The 22958-nt window shown below is 40.4% G+C and overlaps 1 protein-coding gene across 2 annotated transcripts in view; it reads right to left on the bottom strand.

The window, feature by feature from the left end:
* Positions 1-22237, bottom strand: part of CSF1 (colony stimulating factor 1) — a 28003-nt gene extending 5766 nt beyond the window's left edge. Inside the window, exons 1-8 of one of the 2 annotated variants that reach the window (XM_089681198.1) lie at positions 21870-22237; positions 18027-18137; positions 15910-15972; positions 14769-14933; positions 9945-10116; positions 7978-9200; positions 779-831; positions 610-661 (exon numbers count right to left, since the gene is read on the bottom strand). In XM_089681198.1, coding sequence (XP_089537324.1) covers positions 640-661; positions 779-831; positions 7978-9200; positions 9945-10116; positions 14769-14933; positions 15910-15972; positions 18027-18137; positions 21870-22013 — 1953 coding nt within the window. In that variant the 5' untranslated portion in view covers positions 22014-22237 and the 3' untranslated portion in view covers positions 610-639. The remainder of the gene's footprint in view (positions 1-609; positions 662-778; positions 832-7977; positions 9201-9944; positions 10117-14768; positions 14934-15909; positions 15973-18026; positions 18138-21869) is intronic. The other variant, XM_089681199.1, reaches the window with a different exon arrangement.
* Between the last annotated feature and the right edge of the window lie 721 nt (positions 22238-22958).

The raw sequence follows: 22958 nt of genomic DNA, 5'->3' as shown, positions 1-22958 counted from the left end.
TCAAGGGGTTTCTACCACAAGTCAGCAATTCCTCTGAAAAGAGCACAGCATGACCATGATGCCCACTTTTTGACACGTTGGGTCAGATTTAAAAAAAGAAAGTAGATATCCACTCTCTGTTATGCTATGCAGCATTTTTCAATACCTGGGCTTGTATTTTGCAGCCCATTCATAAAATACAGTCCACAACATTGGGCATGTGGCACTTCACCAGGTATTCCTTGCCCCTAATTCTACAGAGAGATCTCCTTTGACAGGCCACATGACTGGGCTTTCCTCTTAGCAATTTTTTTACAACTCCACTTCAATTTCTATTGTATTCAGCGACTTTGGGTTCTCGTAGCTGCAACATGCAATGTACATTTACATTTTTTTTACAAATATGAATAAAGAAATACTTTAGCTAAACCCATGTAGCCTTATTTTAAATGCTTTCAGTTATAGACAACAAACATTAATTACAGATATTACTGCTGAGGTAACACACAGCTGTGGCAAAGCCTGTGTCTTAGTATATGATCCCCATGGGTGGATATCAAAGATCCCTGTTTCTGACGTGAACAATTTGGTACAACATGTCCATACTGCAAATAAACATATAGGACTTACCTATACATTTATACCTAAACAGTCTCAGGTTCACACTGTGGATGCAAGGGGCCTAATAAAAAATAAGAAGGCATATTGGCATTGTTAAAAAGAGTAATGCATGGCAGTAGGAATGTACATGTAGTGAATATGTTCTGAACAAATAAATAGAAAAAGAAAGTTGACTTACCTCATTTCAGACAACTCTGGTACTTGTTCTCTATTCAGCTGTCGTCTTAGAAGCTGTATGAAAAAAAAATATATAGATAAATTTAAAATTGCATATCCTTTAGTGAGATTCTACAAACAAGTGGCAAAACAAAATATTACTTCATGTGTTGGGAGAACACAAACAACAAAGAACTGGTGAAGAATTTCAATTTGTTTTTATTTTTATTTTGTCCTCATTGGAGAGATTTCCCCTCAATATCTGTCAAGGTGAGGAAACAGATAAAACCTGCCAGATGTTGAAACATTTTCCTCCCCTTTTTTAAAACTAAAAATATGTTTTGGTGGGAGCATGAGCATTAACTGTACTACAGTACACAAAGCATATTACTATGACACATTGTGCAAAATACACAAAATTCATAATTCTGCACAACACGCTGATTAATGACAACTGTTTGTCACTATCATACACAGCAGAGCTTATATTCCAGGAGCAGCGTACACTGCAGAGTGGTGTGGTGACCCCCAATACATGTATATTCACTATTTTGCCCACAGAATAAATGACCCAACATGATGCAATCAGCAGGCAGCAAGCCCACCGTATGTGACCCATTCAAGAGCACGGGTAAGCGCCGTGGTTGTGGTCCAAATGCAGATCACTCTTTAGAGAAGCTGTAGATTTAGACGCACACCTAATTTACCCTAAGAAAAATAACAGAGTGAGGAAGTTATTTGTTACCTAGGGCTTAAATCGCTAAAAAATATTTAAAGTATGATCATGAAACCTATGGTAGCTAAGCTGTTTGTTTAGCAAACAGCACAAAACTATGATAAACCTCTCTATAATATGCTCCCACATTGTTTTGTTACATATAAGATGATGTGGGCAATCCAAGAGTGTAAGGGTTGATCAGGGATGATCAGTCCCCTGCAGTGGCTGGAACCATTTGTTAACCTTTCTAGAAAGTGAATGGGAGCACATCAACCGTACAGATTTGACTACATAGCCAAGTGTGACAGGCATGCAGGGATGGGATGCACAGGCTCTGCATCAAGGCCTGTGCACCCCTCCCTGTGTATCTGTCAAACTTGCCTGTGTGGGTGAGTCTGGACAGCCGATGAGCTCCTATTTCTATTGGGCACCTGCAAGCAGCTCAGAGGTTAAAAAAGTAAACAAACGGCTCTGTCTGCTGCACAGGAATGAGAGCCCATAAGAATGACCCCAAAACGGAAAAAATGAAATAACATAGAGTATACAAGTATACATTGCAATAAACCTTGCCACATAACCACAGGGCTCAAAACATTTGTAAAAACGTATCTGTAACATATGGCTCTAAGAGAAGCACATTGCACACACCTGAATGACTGCTTCTGCCTGGAGCCATTATTTTGCTGCTTGTAAGTTTTGAGCTAGAAGAAAATATTCTATCCTTCAGCCAGTTGGTTGGACTTCTTCTGTGGATCACAGGGGTGCAATTCTTTCTGCACTCTTGTGGCTTGTTTTCAGTCAACAGCGGGCTAAAACCCACTGTCGGCTGATGTCAAACAACCAGTCCAGGCCCCGAAAAGATCCCAACTACATGGTTGAGATCCACCCAGAGGCCTGAACTGGCACCTGGCTCAGCCTCTCAGCAATGCGCTGAGAGCCAGAGCCAGCCCCTGCGCAGCCCAGCGCTCTAGTGAGCACTGGAGGAGCAAAGCAGAGAGACTGTGACTGACAGTCACAGCTCTCTGCTCAGAACTAACCAATCAGTGGTGTTTGATCATTCAGTTCTCAGTGCAGAGCCAGCATCGATCTGATGCTGAATCCACCAAGGTGAGTATAAATGTGTGTTTTTTTTTTAAAGCCCATACTTCTCTTAAGTTCTGCCCAAGTTCAGTATATGTATTAGATTCTCAGTTTATTAAACATCTGCATATATTGCAACCAGGTTTCAGCTTTCATTACTCCTCTCAAAGCATACAGTGCCTTGAAAAAGTATTCATACCCTGTGAAATTTTCCACATTTTCTCACGTTACAACCAAAAAGGTAAATGTATTTTATTGGGATTTTATGTGATAGACCAACACAAAGTGGCACATAATTGTGAAGTGGAAGGAAAATGATAAATGGTTTTCAAAATTTTTTACAAATAAATATCTGAAAAGTGTAGCGTGCATTTCTATTCAGCCCCCTTTACTCTGATACCCCTAACTAAAATCTAGTGGAACCACTTGACTTCAGAAGTCACCTAATTAGTAAATAGAGTTTACCTATGTGTAATTTAATCTCAGTATAAATACAGCTGTTCTGTTAAGCCCTCAGAGGTTTGTTAGGGAACATAAGTGAACAAACAGAATCATGAAGGCCAAGGAACACAGCAGACAAGTCAGGGATAAAGTGGAGAAGTTTAAAACAGAGTTAGGTTATAGAAAAAAATATCCCAAGCTTTGAACATCTCACAGAGCACTGTTCAATCCATCATTCAAAAATGGAAAGAGTATGGCACAACTGCAAACCTACCAAGACATGGCCGTCCACCTAAACTGACAGGCTGGGCAAGGGCATTAATCAGAGATGCAGCCAAGAGGCACATGGTAACTCTGGAAGAGCTGCAGAGATTCACAGCTCAGGTGAGAGAATCTGTCCACAGGACAACTATTAGTCGTGCACTCCACAAATCTGGCCTTTATGAAAGAGTGGCAAGAAGAAAGCCATTGTTGACAGAAAGCCATAAGAAGTCCCGTTTGAAGTTTGGGAGAAGCCACGTGAGGGACACAGCAAACATGTGGAAGAAGGTGCTCTGGTCAGATGAGACCAAAATTGAACTTTATGGCCTAAAAGCAAAACGCTATATGTGGCGGAAAACCAACACTGCACATCACCCTGAACACCATCCCCACCGTGAAACGTGGTGTTGGCAGCATCATTTTGTGGGGATGCTTTTCTTAAGCAGGGACAGGGAAGCTGGTCAGAGTTAATGGGAAGATGGATGGAGCCAAATACAAAGCAATCTTAGAAAACATGTTAGAGTCTCCAAAAGACTTAAGACTGGGGCGGAGGTTCACCTTCCAGCAGGACAACGACCCTAAACATACAGCCAGAGCTACAATGGAATGGTTTAGATCAAAGCATATTCATGTGTTAGAATGGCCCAGTCAAAGTCCAGACCTAAATGCAATTGAGAATCTGTGGCAAGCCTTGAATATTGCTGTTCACAGACGCTTTCCATCCAATCTGACAGAGCTTGAGCTATTTTGCAAAGAATGGGAAAAAATTTCACTCCCTAGATGTGCAAATCTGGTAGAGACATCCACAAAAGACTTGCAGCTGTAATTGCAGCGAAAGGTGATTCTACAAAGTATTCAGGGGGGCTGAATACAAATGCACAAGACACTTTTCAGATATTTATTAGTAAAAAATTTTGAAAACCATTTATCATTTTCCTTCCACTTCACAATTATGTGCCACTTTGTGTTGGTCTATCACATAGAATCCCAATAAAATACATTTACGTTTTTGGTTGTAACATAACAAAATGTGGATAATTTCAAGGGGTATGAATACTTTTTCAAGGCACTGTAAATTTTGCTTGGTTGCTATGAGTAACTGAATACAGCATCATTCCATGCAAGGATGAGGACTACAGCCTCATTACATAAACAGAACTCCTCTAGAACCACAATTTTCCTTTTCTATGAAGGCATATTATTTAATGTATCCTTCACTCCATAATATACTCTTTATCAGTTCTAAGCCCCCAGATTTTAATCATCAAAAACGCCAAAGTCTATGCAATAAAAATCTGAAAAACCCACACTATAGATATCATTTCACCTAGATACCTGGCCTCGCTTTGTAAAACAAAAAATTACAGTGAACTGTACAGGGTGAGTTTCTGCCAACTTGATATTTTATTTATTTTTGGTCTGTTAGGTTAAAATCTTATTATTTGTGTTACTCCTTGTACAGCTAATATTTTCAAAAGAATTTAAAAATACATTGCATATACTATCACATTTCATGCCAACATATTCAGTGACAGTTTCTATTATTTTATACATTAAAAATTAATATTTTTTTGTAAAATGCAACACAAGCTGGACCACTCCTCATTAAGTATAATTAATTTTATGGAGCTATTTTACTCTATTTCAATTCCAGGGACACATTTTTACATTATTAGTAAAAACACACATGTACAAAACTAACAGGGTGATTCATAAACACACAACCCAGACTCTGAAGGTTTTTACTGAACCTTGATGCCTTTGGATAATAAAGTTGGCCATACATTTTGGCCATACATTTTGCCCAACTTCTGATGAACGTGCTGAAAATCACTTCCTAAGTGGCTGAGTTAGCACCTCCCACCCAGCTTTTTTTAAATTGAAGGAGGGCAGAAAAATGTTGGCTGAATAGTGGCTGCAGTTTGGGTATTCTGACAGCCACTAGCACTGGCTGTCAGAATACAACAGTTGACACTGCACTATATAGCATACACAGAGGAATCTACCATGTTTTTTTTCATGGGCATGCAGGCTAAACAAAAAAAAAAAAGTGTATGGCCAGCTTGAACATGTTTACTATGCAGTAACTGCCAGCTTGGAGTATATGTAAAGACAAAACTTTTTTGTAATTTTAGAATAGAGTAGGGATGGTTTAAACCCCTATCAGGTTATTTTTTTATGCCTGTGTCCTGCTGGGCAAATTTTCCTTCACATTCTGTAACAATCAGGAAATGTGAGAACATCTCTCCAAATCAAATGAAATTAATTTTCTAGAGTACAGTTACAGTTGTGTCCAAAATTATTCAACCCCCAATGCTGTAAAGGGGTTTAGGGACTATAGTGTACATTTGGAATTGTATTCAGAATCAAATCCTACAAGGACGTTGTAACTACCCAAATGCAACTAAAATGACATCAATTGTTTATGTAATACAGTAGTAAATGGTTCTTATGTGGTTTCTTCATTGCCACAATTATTCAACCCCTTAAAGACTACCACTCTGAAGAACAGAGGTTCATACAGGTGCTTTCCATCAGGTATTGAAAACACCTGTGGATGTCACCGAGCAGCAATCAAGCATAATAAGCACCAATTAGGCAGCTTTAAAATGACTGTGATACTCAGCTCCTTCTAGACATTTACTGGTGTGGTTACAAACATGGTGAAGGCAAGAGAATGGTCCAGGAAGACAAGAGAAGAGGTGATTTCTCTTCACAGGAAGGGCAATGGCTATAAGAAGATTGCAAAGATGTTAAACATACCAAGAGACACCTTAGGAAGCATCATTCGCAAATTCAAGGCAAAGGGCACTGTTGAAACGCTACCTGGTCGTGGCAGAAAGAAGATGCTGACTTCGACTGCTGTGCGCTACCTGAAGCGTAGAGTGGAGAGAAGTCCCCGTGTGACTGCTGAGGAACTGAGAAAAGATTTGTCAGATGTGGGTACAGAAGTTTCAGCCCAGACAATAAGACGCACACTGCGTAATGAAGGCCTCCGTGCCAGAACTCCCAGGCGTACCCCCTTGCTGTCTCCAAAGAATAAGAAGAGTCGACTGCAGTATGCCAAAAGCCATGTGGACAAACCACAAAAGTTGTGGGATAGTGTTCTGTGGACTGATGAAACAAAATTAGAACTGTTTGGGCCCATGGATCAACGCTATGTTTGGAGGAGGAAGAACAAGGCCTATGATGAAAAGAACACCTTGCCTACTGTGAAGCATGGTGGAGGGTCAATCATGCTTTGGGGCTGTTTTGCTTCTGCAGGTACAGGGAAGCTTCAGCGTGTGCAAGGTACCATGAATTCTCTTCAGTACCAGGAGATATTGGATGGAAACGTGATGCAGTCCGTCACACACCTGAGGCTTGGGAGACGTTGGACCTTTCAACAGGACAATGATCCCAAGCATACCTCCAAGTCCACTAGAGCATGGTTGCAGAGGAAAGGCTGGAACATTTTGGAGTGGCCATCGCAGTCACCAGACTTAAATCCGATTGAGAACCTCTGGTGGGACTTAAAGAAAGCAGTTGCAGTGCGCAAGCCTAAGAATGTGACTGAACTGGAGGCCTTTGCCCATGAAGAATGGGCGAAGATACCCGTAGATCGCTGCAAGACACTTGTGTCAAGCTATGCTTCACGTTTAAAAGCTGTTATAACTGTAAAAGGATGCTGTACTAAGTACTAAGATTGAATGTCACTTGGGGGTTGAATAAAACTGATAATGCTGTGAGCACAGAAAAGACATTTGTGGTTATTTCATTATAACTGTTATGTTATATTTGTCTGACCTACAAGTGCCTCTTTAATGTAAATGTAAGCAAGATGACTGAATGATCAAAAGCAATGTCAAACTGGCCAAAACACTCAATTTCAGTGGGGGTTGAATAATTTTGGACACAACTGTATAGCAGTGCTGTTGGAGGATTTCCACCTCACTTCTTGCACTGTGACAACTCTTTAAAAGTTTGAATTTACCATCACTCTCTTTAACACTGGTCACTATAACAAATAGGTGAATCTCCCCAGTGGAGACACAGACAGTAATAAAAACCTGACAGGAAGCTTTGCCATTACATCCAACACTAAAAAAAAATAAAATTTTGCATTTTATACACTTTATAGCATATGCAAACCCAGCATTTCATATTTTTGCTATGTGCCTGCAGTACCATGTACTTTTATGAAAAAGTATCCTGTTCTCTTTGTATTGCTTCCTTTGTGTGAAGTACCTGTTGTTCCTGCCAGTCCTTCTGCTTTCCTATTAAAAACCGACCACACTAGGCACAGCATGGTCAGTTTTCTGGTTGTGCTGAGCACTAAACCTGCTTTCCTCCAATGACCCGACTTCTCTTGACATTCCCCCTCCCCTGCACAACCATTCACTGGGAAGATCAGTGTACTGCTGTTTCTCGTCCCATAGCTCTCTGAGCCCCTTATGCTGCTGAAAACAGAGGGTATGTGATTGCTCACAAAAAAGGAAAATAATAATAATTTTTTTTGTGTATGTATACAACTTTTTTTCTTTTCATCTCAGTTTTTAACAGAATAGGTTGCGTTACAAGGCAATGTTTTACATATACTTTAAGCTGTGGTTAGCTGAAGCACAAAGTGTAGCACATCTTGCCCTGCACTGATATAGTTGCATTTAAAAAAACTGTTTAACTCTCTGAGTATTTCCTTCAAGTATGATGTACATGACAATAGTCAAAACACTGCCACTCACCCGATAGCGATACACGGAATACAGAAGTCCACACAGAAACAATATTGCCAGAATGCTTGGAATCATGACCAGGAATAAGTTGTTCTTCTGTCTTCCATCATGATGCTGCTCTGTTTCAAGGATAGGGAGTGGATTAAAGTCGTGAAAAGGACCAACACCTCTGTTTGCCCTGTCCTCAGATATAAAAGCAGCTACATTTTGCTCTTGCTGTTGATTATTGTTGTATGTATACCCTCCCTCATGCGATGTCAACTTTGGATGTAAAGAAGGCTCTGAAGGTAGTGACTGGACTCCAGAGTCAGGGGAAGACATTTTAGTTTCAGAGCTCGCAGGCTTGGTTGTTACCATAGCAGGAAAAAGGTAAGAGGCAGCCCAACCAAGGTTTCTCAACTGACTTTCCTGTTCCATAGTTTGAAGAGATTTAAACGTAGGCGGGATGCTTGAGGTTAGTTGAAGTAGCTTTGTAGTACTGTCATCACTGGTCAAAACCGGCTGAAGATGTGTTGACACATATGCCTGTAAAGTCTTATCCACATTTCCAACAGAACGTCGCACTTTGGTTACAGTGCTCGATGATGATGACTCTATGGTAGGCTCCATGCTCGGCTCAGAATATTTCTGAGCATTTGACTCTGAACTCTGTGAAACAATACTGAGTTCTGTAGTTTCCACTAATTCATTAACAATTGGTTCTGTGACAGAAGTTAATGCTCCTATTTGCTGAGAATAATCTTTGTTCAGAACTGAGTTAGTAGTAGACAATGTTTCAGTATGTGAGCTATCGGCATTTAAACTCACCATGTTGAAATGCTCAGGATATGTCCTAGTCTGAGACAAACTCGTGACGTATGCTGGTTCAGTGATAAAATTAGTAAATTCCATGTCAGTGAATGAAATGTCCATTGTGGGACGTGGAGGCTCTGGGCCTGAGACCAGATGATCTGTATTGGCAGCATGCAAGTGATCCATGATGGTGGTTAAAGGCTGTAGTTCAGTTGGTTTACTTGTTAAGATGGCTGATGACAGTTCTATGCTCTCTGAGGAGCTCTGTTGATGATTTTGTGAATCAGTGCCACTTGTGTACTCTACAATGGAAACTGTACTTAAGGGGATGGTGGATGCATATGGGCTGCTCTTAATTTCTGACAAGTTGCTTAGAGATTTCTGAGCAGATGTAGCAGAAGGAATGGGTGTTGTTGGGGAAGGACAAGCACATTGTGGACCTGTAGGATTCAAAGAAAGAGGTAGAGACTTTGATAAAGCCCTGGTCTTTATCAACACTACAGAGATGTTAAAGTGGCACTGGGTTTGTTAATGTGAGACTACGACATGTTAGTAGCCTTGGGTAAGTTATTAAGAGATCAAAGACGTGTCACATAAGCAGTGGATTTGTTAATATGCTACAGATGCTGACTAAGCCAAACATTTGTGGCCTTATTTACTAAAGTGTGAAGTACAGCAAAATGCATTGAAATGAAGTTATGCTGGCCCACATGTATGGTTTGTGTAGGAAGTCAAATGTTACATGCTTTCATGCCAACTCTGATTGCATTTTAGATGTGTTGTAGATGTTTCCAAGTTGACTTTTACCAGCTTTTCAACTACGTCTGCATTCCCACTGGTGAGTATGGAGGGTAAAGCAGTGAAAGGGTCAACTAATGTCTGTGTGCAAGGCCTAATAAAGTGTGTGTTTTTCAACATCCAACTGATTGTAGAGGAATTTCTAAAGTTGCTTCTTTTTCAACATGATTGTGATGTTTGAAGTGAACTTAGGTTCTATTTAGCTCTATTTAGCTCATTTTACAATTTGTAAATCTGGCAAAGGATCACTTAACCTTATTGTACTTCACAATTTAGTAAATCAGACCAAAACAATGATCACCAATGTTCAATCTTGTATTATGTTTAACACTTAATCTGAAAACAGTATTGATAAGCATAGTTTTTTATGCTATTAGCAATCTCACCTTTTGGTGAATGGTCATATTCTTCTTTGCATGACCCATACTCCTTAGAACAATGAGCTTCAGATTCAGAATTTGCTTTAAAATCTCGAAATATCACAAATGACCTTTTTATCCTTTCCAAAATCTGGGAAGGGCTCAAATTAACGTAGCGTGAACAGGGTGCAAGGTCTTCCTAATAAATTAAATAAAAATAGATGAATGTTTTAAATTAATAAATATTAATTGCTATGGTACATATTTCCATGTGAAAACCCAATATAAATATACAAAGTTTAAAATGATCAAAATACAAGCTGTTCACCATGAATTTGTTTAGGATGTCACATACTTAGGTTAAAAAAAAAGACATGTCGATCTAGTTTAACCTATAGGAAAAACAAGGCATACATATATGCTTTGATAACTTCCATATACAGTGCCTTGAAAAGGTATTCATACCCTGTGAAATTTTCCACATTTTGTCATGTTACAACCAAAAACTTTAAATTTGGATTTTATGTGATAGACCAACACAAAGTGGCACATAATTGTGAAGTGGATGGAAAATGATAAATGGTTTTCAAAATGTTTTACAAATAAAATATCTGAAAAGTGTGGTGTGCATTTGTTTTCAGCCCCCTTTACTCTAATACCCCTAACTAAAATCTAGTGGAATCAACTGCCTTCTGAAGTCACCTAATTAGTAAATAGAGTCCACTTGTGTGTAATTTAATCTCAGTATAAATACAGCTGTTCTGTGAAACCCTCAGAGTTTTCTTATTTTATTTATTTCAAGTAGTTGTATAGTGCCATCAATTTTAAGCAGCGCTTTTACATATATATTGTACATTTACATCAGTCCCTAACCCTCAAAGGGTGTACAATCTAAGGTTCCTAACTCACATTCATACATATACATACTAGGGCCAATTTAGACAGGATCCAATTAACCTACCAGAATGTCTTTGGAGTGTGGGAGGAAACCGGAGTACGCGGAGGAAACCCACGCAGGAACATGCAAACTCCAGGCAGGTGGTGCCATGGCTGGGATTCAAACCAACGACCCTAGTACTGCCAGGCAGAAGTGCTAACCATTTAACCACTGTGCTGCTTAGAGAACATTAGTGAACAAACAGCATCATGAAGGCCAAGGCACATACCAGACAGGTCAGGGATAAAGGTGTGGAGTTTAAAGCAGTTTTAGGTTATAGAAAATATCCCAAGCTTTGAACATCTCACGGAGCACTGTTCAATTCATCATCCGAAAATGGAAAGAATATGGCGCAACTGCAAACCTACTAAGGCATGGCTGTCCACCTAAACTGACAGGCCAGGTAAGGAGAGCATTAATCAAGGAAGCAGCCAAGAGGCCCATGGTAACTCTGGAGGAGCTGCAGAGATCCACAGTTCAGGTGGGAGAATCTGTCCACAGGACAACACTCCACAAATCTGGCCTTTATGGAAGAGTGGCAAGAAGAAAGCCATTCTTGAAAAAAAGCCATAAAAAGTCCTGTTTGCAGTTTGCAAGAACCCATGTGGGGGACACAGCAAACGTGGAAGAAGGTGCTCTGCTCATATGAAACCAAATTTAACTTTTTGACCTAAAAAAAAAACGCTATGTGTGGTGGAAAACCAACACTGCACATCACCCTGAACACACCACCCCACCGTGAAACATGGTGGTGGCAGCATCATGTTGTGGGGATGCTTTTCTTCAGCACGGACAGGAAAGCTGGTCAAAATTGATGGGAAGATGGATGGAGCCAAATACACAGCAATCTTAGAAGAAAACCTGTTAAGATTCTGCAAAAGAATTGAGACCCTATACATACAGCCAGAGCTACAATGGAATTGGTTAGATCAAAGCATATTCATGTGTTAGAATGGCCCAGTCAAAGTCCAGACCTAAATGCAATTGAGAATCTGTGGCAAGACTTGAAAATTGCTGTTCACAGACACTCTCGATCCAATCTGACAGAGCTTGAGCTATTTTGCAAAGAATGGGCAAAAATGTCACTCTCTAGATGTGCAAAGCTGGTAGAGACATACCCAATAAGACTTGCAGCTGTAATTGCAGTGAAAGGTGGTTCTACAAAGTATTGACTCAGGGGGGTTGAATACAAATGCACACCACATTTTTCAGATATTTGTAAAAAATGTTGAAAATCATTTATCATTTTCCTTCCACTTTACAATTATGTGCTGCTTTGTGTTGGTCTATCACATAAAATCCCAATAAAATACATTTATGTTTTTGGTTGTAACATGAGAAAATGTGGAAAATTTCAAGGGGTATGAATATTTTTTCAAGGCACTGTACAGAACCCTATACCCACAGATGATCCAGTGAAAAAACAAACCTGAATAAAAAAATCAAATCCTCCAAAGGCAATCCGATATTCCCTGGATGAGAGATCTCTGGTGTTTTTCTTTGTAAAAGCTAATATCCTGTTATATTCTGTACATTCAGGAATGCACCCATCATTTTTTAAAGCAATCATTCTATGCACAAAGGTAAAATACCTTCTGAATACAGCTCCCCCCCCTTATACTTAATCCTTAAACCTGAGCATGATCTCAATCCAGCACTGTGCACTAGAACACAGGCTCTCTCAGCTTCCTCACTTCTTTTTTTACAGTCAGTAACAACCAGTGAAAAGGGAGCAGGGGAGTCTTATGGAAACACAAAGCTGGCTCAGAAGTGAGCCCACATGAGTGCTCCCATAGCAAGAAGTTTTCTTTAGGGGCACTGAGGGGGCAGGGGGAGAAGCCAGGAGCACCAGTGGGGAACCCAAGAAGAGGATCTGGTTGCTCTGTGCAAAACCATTGCACAGAGCAGGTAAGTATGACATGTTTGTTATTCAACAGAAAAAAAAAATATTTATATATATATATATATATATATATATATATATATATATACACACACATACATACACACACATATACACACACACTGCTCAAAAAAATTGAATGAACACTTTTTAATCAGAGTATAGCATCAAGTCAATTAAACTCCTGCGATATTGATCTGGTCAGTTAAGTAGCAGATGGTTTCAGCTGCTTTGGTGTTACTGACATTAACAACAGGTGCACTAGATGGGCAACAATGAGACAACATCCAAAACAGGGATGGTTTTACAGGTGGAAGCCACTTTTTCCCTACTCATCTTTTCTGATTGTTTTTCACTAGTTTTGCATATGACTAGGGTCAGTGTCACTACTGGTAGCATGAGGTGATACCTGGACCTTACAGAGGTTGCACAGGCAGTCCAACTACTCCAGGATGGAACATTGCCAGAAGGTTTGCTGTGTCTCCCAGCACAGTCTCAAGACCATGGAGGAGATTCCAGGAGACAAGCAGTTACTCTAGGAAAGCTGGACAGGGCCGTAGAAGGTCCTTTGTGCAAGGAGGAACAGGGTGAGCACTGCCAGAGCCCTACAAAATGACCTCCAGCAGGCCACTGGTGTGAATGTCTCTGACCAAACAATCAGAAACAGACTTCATGAGGGTGGCCTGAGAGCCCAATGTCCTCTAGTGGGCCCTGTGCTCACTTCCCAGCAGTATAGAACTCGATTGGCATTTGCCATTGAACACCAGAATTGGCAGGTCCGCCACTGGCGCCCTGTGCTTTTCACAGATGAAAGCAGGTTCACCCTGAGCACATGTGACAGACATGAAAGGGTCTGGAGAAACCATGGAGAACATTATGCTGCCTGTAACATTGTTCACCATGACCATTTTGGTGGTGGATCAGTGATGGTCTAGGGAGGCATGTCCATGGAGGGACGCTCAGACCTCTACACGCCAGACAATAGCACCCTGACTGCCATTAGGTATCGGGATGAAATCCTTGGACTCCTTGTCGGACCCTAAGCTGCTGCAGTGGGTCTTGGGTTCCTCCTGTTGCACAACATTGCACCCCCAAAGCATGATGTTACCACCCCCATGCTTCACAGTAGGAATGGTGTTCTTGGGATGCAACTCATCCTTCTTTTTCCTCCAAATACGACGAGTGAAGTTTAGACCAAAAAGTTCTACTTTGGTCTCATATGAGAGCCAGAATTCTTGCTGTTTCTTAGGTGTTCAAATACTTATGTTCAGCAGTGCAAGACAAATACATTCTTAAAAATCATACAATGTGATTTCCTGATTTTTAAATTCTGTCTCTCCGAGTGGGAATGCACCTACAATGTGAATTTCAGACCCCTCCATGATTTCTAAGTGGGAGAACTTGCAAAATCGCAGGGTGTTCAAATACTTCTGTTCCTCACTGTATACACACACACATATATTAATAATGGTAAACAGGACAAAAAGAGGGGTGAAGAAACATTAAAAGCAGATGTTCTAATCCTTCTCCAATATATCCAAAACTTAAAAAAGCTTTGCCTTAAGTTATGCTATAAGCACACCCTTCTGCCTGCATGGCTGAGCTAATGGGTAGATGGACTACAAGAAGTAAATGCTACATGAATCAGCTGTCCTTACTCAAGATGGCTGCAGCTAGAAATGGTTGGGGGTGTTTTCAAAGTGATTTCTCAACAAAATAAAGCATGGCAACATGGATGGGTGAGTTTGCTTTGAATATTAAAAATGAATTAAACAGTATTTTCAATTTGTGATGCTCAGGTACAGTTAAGTTCAAATTTAAGGTTGGCTTGTAAGTTGGAGGCATCCTGGTTATTCCACTGCTTAGCCTGGTGTCATCTGAAATAATTGAAATGGTACTTTTAATCCCAGGTTCTATATTAATTATAAATATGTTAAAAAGTAAGGGCCCCAACAATGAACCTTGGGATACACCACTAATAGCCTTCTATGCAATATTGAAAGAACTTTACCTGTTCGAGGTCATCCTCTGTATCTATACAGTCCTTGAATCTTTGATTGTATATGGTTTTTAGACTCTTTGTATAATTATAACTTTGTGAATTTGGTTTGAATTCAAGTTTTTCTAAAAGCCAATAAAGCTGACTGATTACTCCTCTCTTGTAGCAATAGTCTCCCTAAAAGAAAGAAGCATGTAAGAATTTAATTACACAAATCATCCAAACTCTGTATAGTGGATTTTTACACTGTCCCTGTACTGACACAGTGTTCCAACAAAATCCCCAAAAAGGTTTACTGCCTTCAGGTTAGATTGGCCTTAACATTAGATTATGTGGTCCATTAAGGGAAAGGGCTAATTTGAATAGTCCTATGTGGTCAATGAATATATGATAAATAACATAAATAGAAATTGACTTGAACAGTGCTGATCCTCAGCAGAAATATGTGCCCTTTACTTGAACAGAAGTTAACCTGTGCTTTATCCTTGAAGGCCATTAAAATAAACTTTCTGCTTTGCCCTGCATAGGCAAAGGCTGAGGGATCATCCAAAGAATTGGAAGGTGTATTTCAAAAATGTGGAGACAGTTTGATACAACATAATGTTTTTAGGGCTTGTTCCCACACGTAGTTAGTACCAAAGAACTACCCCCTTTACTTGCTGAGGCAATTGCCAGGGTGTACATATGCCACAGCAAGAATTATACTCCGTGGTGCTTTTGGCGGGCATAGAGCCCTCAAAATGTCACCTATTCAGGTGAATGGAGCTGCTCTGCAAGGGACCTGCTACTGCGTGCAGTTTTCAGTTGCAGAGCGCTAATGTGGTGATAAAAGGGTTACAGCTGGCGGTGAGGAGCAGATATAGTGCCTCCGTGCTGCCTGTGAAATTCTTCTGTGAATGTGCCCATAGTTCAACAAATATTGTTTTTACATCAGTAAAAGAAAAACAGTATGCCCAAACAAGCAGTGTTATACAAGTCAGGGTAAGTGGGCTTTACTGTGCTGGCCACACTGGGCAGCCATGTGGTCCAGTACATTCTTAGGAACACAGTCCATTTGTGTTACAACATTTTCTTCATGCAGACAATATATACAAGTTCTAGATCTTCTATGCACAATTTGAATTACTTTTTAACTGGGCTTGGCCAAACTCACCACTTTCTTGCTGTCCATTAATTCAATTTTCATAGAACAAGAAGTTTTTAACTGGTCATCAATCTGTAACAGAAAGAGAACAGTTACAATCAGAAGAGGACAAAGTATCATTATGTCACGCTCACATACATAGTATCCATTACAGCTATTGTCACTTGGTTAAAAAAGTAACAATTTCCAACTGCAAAAGAAGAGGCTTTAGCTCACATGTCCTTTTGCCCATTTCTCTGATCTTCACTCCGATTAAGAACTACGGCCACATGAAGAATCTTCACATACAACACTTTTGTAAGTGCTGGATACCTCACCCTTTGTGACATTTTTAACCTCTTGTCAACCACGTAACACAAATTTGCAAAGGAATATATACAAGAAAGGTAGGCTTTAACACCCAGCTGCCACACATATGCGTCCTTGGCGGCATGAGGCTGTGTGCTAAAAGCACGCTCACTACATGCTCAGTCAAGGCTCAGAGAGCCAATCAAATGATACAAAAGCTGTGTTAAGGGGTTAAACGAGTTAAGGCATTAACAGGTTAAATAAATGACGGAGTTGCTTTAAAAGTAATCTTTCAAGAGAAAAACATGTAGGTCATTACTGTAGACCTATTTCTAAAAATGCTAGTTGCCTGGCTGTGACAAGCTTTATTACTTTCTGGGTGACTGTACTAAAGCAAACAAGTCATCAGGAATTTTTACTTCACTAGCTCCATTGCCTGTTCACAGGTACACGTTGTGCGGAGCAGCTACATATTTCTCTCATGACATTTTACCTTTTAAAGGATAAGTTCACCTTTGGGAACATGTTACATGTTCTACCCATTTTTAGGGTGGAAAATGTAACATGTTCCCACTGCTGCAGCTGCTGCCCGATCCCCCCTTTCCTCCTTGTGACAGCAGTACAGGGAGATGTTCCCCATACTAGCTGTCAGTTTTTGAAAACAGCGCAGCAGTGTAGGGGCTCCGCTCACACAACTGTGTCATTCATTCACAGAGTTCTGTGAAAGAATGAACTACAAGCCCCGACAACCTTTGCAACTGACAGATTGTAGTTCTCAATGAACTACTTCAGCGCTGTTGAGCACTGTGGTAGGTCATTGAGTCTCCCTGTCAGACTGCTCATACGGGATGTACAGGTAAACAGATACACTGACAGTCTGCAGGAGACCTGCATAGCAACAACGATCTGCTAACCGATGGTGCAATGCTTTCCAGGCTCAAAAAAAAAATAGTAAATGCGCATTTTTTTGCATGTCCCATTTGTTTTTCTTAAAGTTAACTCATCCTTTAAAAATATACTAGGATGGCTCAAAACAAAAGCTCACAATTGAAATACTGGGGTTTTTTTCCTAAAGCTGGAGTGCAAAATCAGGCTCACTTCTGCAGAGAAACCAATCAGCTTCTAACCTCAGCTTGTTCAATTAAGCTTTGACACTAAAACCTGGGAGCCAATTGGTTTCTATGCAGATGTGAGCCTGATTTCACTCTCTCCAGCTTTAGTAAGTAAATTACACTGTGTTCTTAAAAAATATGTAAACCCAACATTTCATATTTGCTGTACCATGTACTTGTATGAAAAAGTATCCTGTTCTCTTTGCATTGCTTCCTTTGTGTTTAATTCTTGGTGTTCTTGCCAGTCCCTCTGCTACATGAGGCATGAGAGCACAGTGTGGTCAGTGTTCTGGCTGTGCTGGGCGCTAATCCAATAGTCAGACTTATGCTGACACCCCTGCACAGCCATTCAGTGTGCTGCTATTTCTCCTTACCTTGCTTCCCTACCTTAGGACTATTTTGAGCAGCTCTAGGGTGCATCTTTAGGGCCAAGTCACACCAGCAATTTTGTAGCAGAGATCTGTAGCAGCTACAATCTTCTCTTACAATCTGTAGCTGGCTATGGATTTCCTGCCACAGTAGCTGCAAGATATATCTACACAGTTACAAATCGCTGCTGTGACATTTTCATGAGCTGCTGCATAGCATGACACGAGCAGCTACAAAAGCCAGTAATTCTGTATCCAACTCTGAATAAAGGGTAATTACTAAGTGACTGAGCTACAAATTGCTGCAATTACTGTGAAACTGACATCATTTTTTTTTTTACTTTGTATTGTTTCTTACCATCTCATCCAGGTAATTCAGATGATCGTCTGTAATGGGAAATGAACACTCCTCCTCAGCATGGGCACATGTGGCCAAACATATAAAAATAAGAGCCAAACAGAAGTAAGCCTAGAATAAAAGCAGAAAAAATGTCAGTATTAGCTGACATGGGTGGGGGGATCTGTAATAAAAATGTTAATAAATATAGATTATTTCCACATCACAAGAGTTTACAACTGCATACCAGATATAAAACTGTATATCTAAAGCTGGCCATAAATACATTTCCTCTATACATACCATACAGCACAGACAGGAGAATCTCCAGATGCAGCTAGCGTATTTTGGCAGCCCCCCGCTGGCTGTCAAAATATCTGAGCAGATACTGAATCAAGTTGGATGCAGCTGCTGTTTGGCTGAAAATTTCCACCCGGTTCCTCGGATCTTTCAATTGATGGATGTCAGGAAAAAAGGATAGCAGCAGGGCAAGCCAAAAAGCTCAAAACAGATTTTTTTTTTTGCTATCTCTGTTCCATTGGGAAGACTTCCCTTTACTTTGGAAGTCTTTTCAAAGTGAGAGAGTGCCCACTTACACAGTTATCACTGGAACAAGAGTCCCCATTGAACTATTTTCCCTCTGTTGCTGTTCTGGTGTCAAATCAATATTTGGGATTTTCAGCAGTCACCAGGACAAATAGATAGTGAGGACACAGCAATAAAAACATGACAGGAATCCAACCCCTCACTAATCAATCCACTTTAATGTTATAATGTATTATATCGTGTGGGCATGGATCATATCTCTTCATAACTGACCATGACAAATGTTTAGTAAATGTTATTATATTATAATATATATATAGTGCACATAGCGCACAATCTCACACTAGAAATTTGTAAATTTATAACCAAGTCACAGTATGTTTGGAATAATATTTGGAATATTTGGAATAATAGAAAAAAAGGAGCGCTCAATGAACTAAAGAATGCACTTTTGATGGTAGATTAAGAGGGATTTATTGAGAGTAACGACAAGTACATCAAGCTAACGCATATATATTATATATTTTCCAACCTGTAAAGTATATACCCAACATGGGAATTTTTCCCATTTAATAGATTGCAGCAACAGCCCTGAAGAAGGGAGTCTTTCTCCCGAAACGCGTTGGCTTGATGCACTTGTTGCTTGAAATAAATGCCTCCTAATCTACCATCAATAGTGCATTCTTTTTGACATTGGGCACTCCTTTTCTATTATTCCAAGTTAATTTGTGGAAACGACCTCAAGTCTGTACCATGAAGACAGCAGCCCAAACTCTAAGAGGGTTTACCCCCAATATCCATCATTTGGGTACAACTGACTGGAGGGACATCTCCCTACCCACCCTCGCAATCACCCACCTATGACCAGTTACTGATCCAGTCAGTCCAGAGCAGTCTTAGGCACAAACAAGATACAGTATGTAATATGTCACTGGTAACATGTGTACACTGTCTTGATGCAGCAGTGTACAACAATGGTATACTCTCAAAAATTACAATTAAAGGATAACTAAATCCAAGACGAAAAATTTAATATATTGCAGCTTAAAGTCCTTAGAATTTGTGGCTGCATTAGTTTTAGTTTTCAAACATTTTCAGCAAATACAGAAGATTCCTGCTGATCCTTGATAGAAATGCTTGTCCTTGTCACTTCCTGTGAGCTGCAGAGAAGAATATCCTCCTTCCTAGCTATCGTCTGTAATCTCCCAATTACCCTGCCCTCCAGGTAAAGGAGATGGAGACACAGACATATTAGTAGTCCACATCAGAGGAGCAGCCTGGGGTGACAACCATTGCTCCCTCTATAGATATATGGAGGAGTGACGTAGCCACCCTGGGGCAGGGAGTGTGATAATGGAAGGATGATTATTACCAAGTGAAAATAAAGCAAAAAAGTATGAAAAAAGAAAACAAATGCAGCATACTGAGGACTAGTAATCACGCCGAGGACTAGTAAACTGAAATAGATTACATTTTTGGATTTGGGTTTAGATACACTTTGAAGCATATCTAAATCCAAGAAAAAAATGTATAGTATTGCAGCTTACCATTCCTTAGATGCTGTGGCTGCTAACCTTTTCTTTTGTCATACTTTTTTCCCTTTATTTTAACCTGGTTATCCTGCAATTAACTCACATCCTGTCCTATGGTGTCAACTCAGCACCACTGTCCCCCTAGGAAAAGGACTGTGTTAGGACTACTGATTTTTGATCCAACTATGGCCTTTCCCATGTGTGAGAAGACCATCTAATGATTGACTTCTTATGAACGGGCTTGTTTGTGTTTGATCAACCTTGCAGTGCTGATCAGTGTATTCCGACAGTTGAGGAGTCCCTGCTGTCAGAATACAATAAAACAGAGTGAGGTGGGGGGGGGGGGGTCCTCTATCCACCTTAAAATGTGCAGATGAGGGAATACTTTCAGTTTTTTTAGATCAGCCTGCTAACTGAACAAAAACACAAAAAAACAACTGAGCAATGTATGCCCAGTAGAAGAACCCGTCAGTTTGGTGTTTGCTTTCTCTTTCCGATAGAGGATGATTTCTCTTTCTTGATTGTTGTTCACAGTAAAGCAATCATACCACGCTTTTGTCAACAAAATTCCACATTTTCAGTGATCAAGTTTATAATGAGTTGTTCCAATCCGCGGCGCAGAACAATACAATAATATTGGTAGTACTAATAGTAATGCTCTAAATGAGTTCATAGAAAAGATATGAATGAGTGTACTTGGATCATTCTTCATATATGTGAGCAGGCATATATGTGATGTATATGCATGGTGTGCACGGGTCATTCTTCATATATGTGATCAGGTACATATACATGCATGGTGTACACAGGTCATTCTTCATATATGTTATCAGGTACATATACATGCATGGTGTACAAGGGTTATTCTTCATATATGTGATCAGGTACATATACATGCATGGTGTACACGGGTCATTCTTCATATATGTTATCAGGTACATATACATGCATGGTGTACACGGGTTATTCTTCATATATGTGATCAGGTACATATACATTCATGGTGTACAAGGGTTGTTCTTCATATATGTGATCAGGTACATATACATGCATGGTGTACACGGGTCATTTTTCATATATGTGATCAGGTACATATACATGCATGGTGTACACAGGTTATTCTTCATATAAGTGATCAGGTACATTTACATAAGGTACAGGGGTCATTCTTTATATACATGTGATCAGGTACATATACATACATAAAGTACTCAGGTCATTCTTCATATATGTGATCAGGTACATATACATGCATTGTGTACATAGGTCATTCTTCATATATGTGATCAGGAACATATACATGCATCATGTACATGGATCATTCTTCATATATGTGATCAGGTACATAAACATGCATCGTGTACATGGATCATTCTTCATATATGTGATCAGGTACATAAACATGCATGGTGTACATGGATCATTCTTCATATATGTGATCAGGTACATATACATGCATGGTGTACATGGATCATTCTTCATATATGTGATCAGGTACATATACATGCATGGTGTACATGGATCATTCTTCATATATGTTATCAGGTACATATACATACATGGTGTACACTGGTCATCCTTCATATATGTGATGAGGCACATTTACATATATAAAATACTCGGGTCATTCTTCATATATGTGACCAGGTACATATACATACATGGATTAGACAGGTCATTCTACATGTGCTCCACATTACTGTCTTTGCTTCCGCATTGCTCTGCCTGCTCACCAGCCACACTTTTCTATAAATGATAGTAGGTAAGTAGCCATGGCAAGGCTTACCATTGCGGGATCCGGTCGGTGTAGGGTGTCGGGCGGTGTGGGGGCTCCTCGGAGATCGGATAGTCCAGTAATAATGTAGGTGAAGAGTTGTCCAGGAGCGGAGCGGTAGGTGTCTATTGTGTGCGGAGTACGATGAGCTCCCATATACTGTGCATGCTCCGATCACTCCCTCCCGTCTCCGCCGCTCTCGGCACTCCTCTATATAAAGTCCGGCCTCTCCTGAGCCCCCCCTCTCCTCCACACACACCATGTGTTTTCTGGGAAAGCACCTAACATCCTGAAATCCCGCCCGCTGTACCCTGGATGACAGAGGACCGAGCCACTCAGCATCGCTGAGGAGAAGAGGAGGCGTGAGAGAACTCTTACAGAATGGCGCTTCACTTCTTCCTCTCCACCCTACAGGACTTTTCTTCAGTCTGTCCCCTCATACATATATAGCAAGTTGGGAGGACTTTAATGAACTTTAATGGCATCCCAGTCTTAGTCTGTAGGGTTTAATATTGAGTTGGCCCACCCTTTGCAGCTATAACAGCTTCAACTCTTCTGGGAAGGCTGTCCACAAGGTTTAGGAGTGTGTCTATGGGAATGTTTGATCATTCTTCCAGAAGAGCATTTGTGAGGTCAGGCAATGATGTCAGACGAGAAGGCCTGGCTCACAGTCTCCACTCTAATTCATCCCAAAGGTGTTCCCTGGGGTTGAGGTCAGGACTCCGCAGGCCAGTCATGTTCCTAAACTACACATCCATGTCTTTATGGACCTTGCTTTGTGCACTGGTGCTCAGTCATGTTGGAACAGGAAGGGGCCATCCCCAAACTGTTCCCACAATGTTGGGAGCATGAAATTGTCCAAAATGTCTTGGTATGCTGATGCCTTAAGAGTTCCCTTCACTGGAACTAAGGGGCCAAGTCCAACCTCTGAAAAACAACTCCACACCATAATGCCCTCTCCACCAAACTTTACACTTGGCACAGTGCAGTCAGACAAGTACTGTTCTTTTGGCAACCACCAAACCTAGACGTTCATCGGATTGCCAGACAGAGAAGCGTGATTCGTCACTCCAGAGAACACGTCTTCACTGCAAGAAAATG

This window comes from Staurois parvus, unplaced genomic scaffold, assembly GCF_062004578.1.
Source record: "Staurois parvus isolate SC_StPar_1 unplaced genomic scaffold, SC_StPar_1.0 ptg000261l, whole genome shotgun sequence".
NCBI classification, from domain to species: domain Eukaryota; kingdom Metazoa; phylum Chordata; class Amphibia; order Anura; family Ranidae; genus Staurois; species Staurois parvus.
The sequence above is the reverse complement of the archived record's forward strand: the minus strand, read 5'-3'. Positions and strand labels throughout refer to the sequence as shown.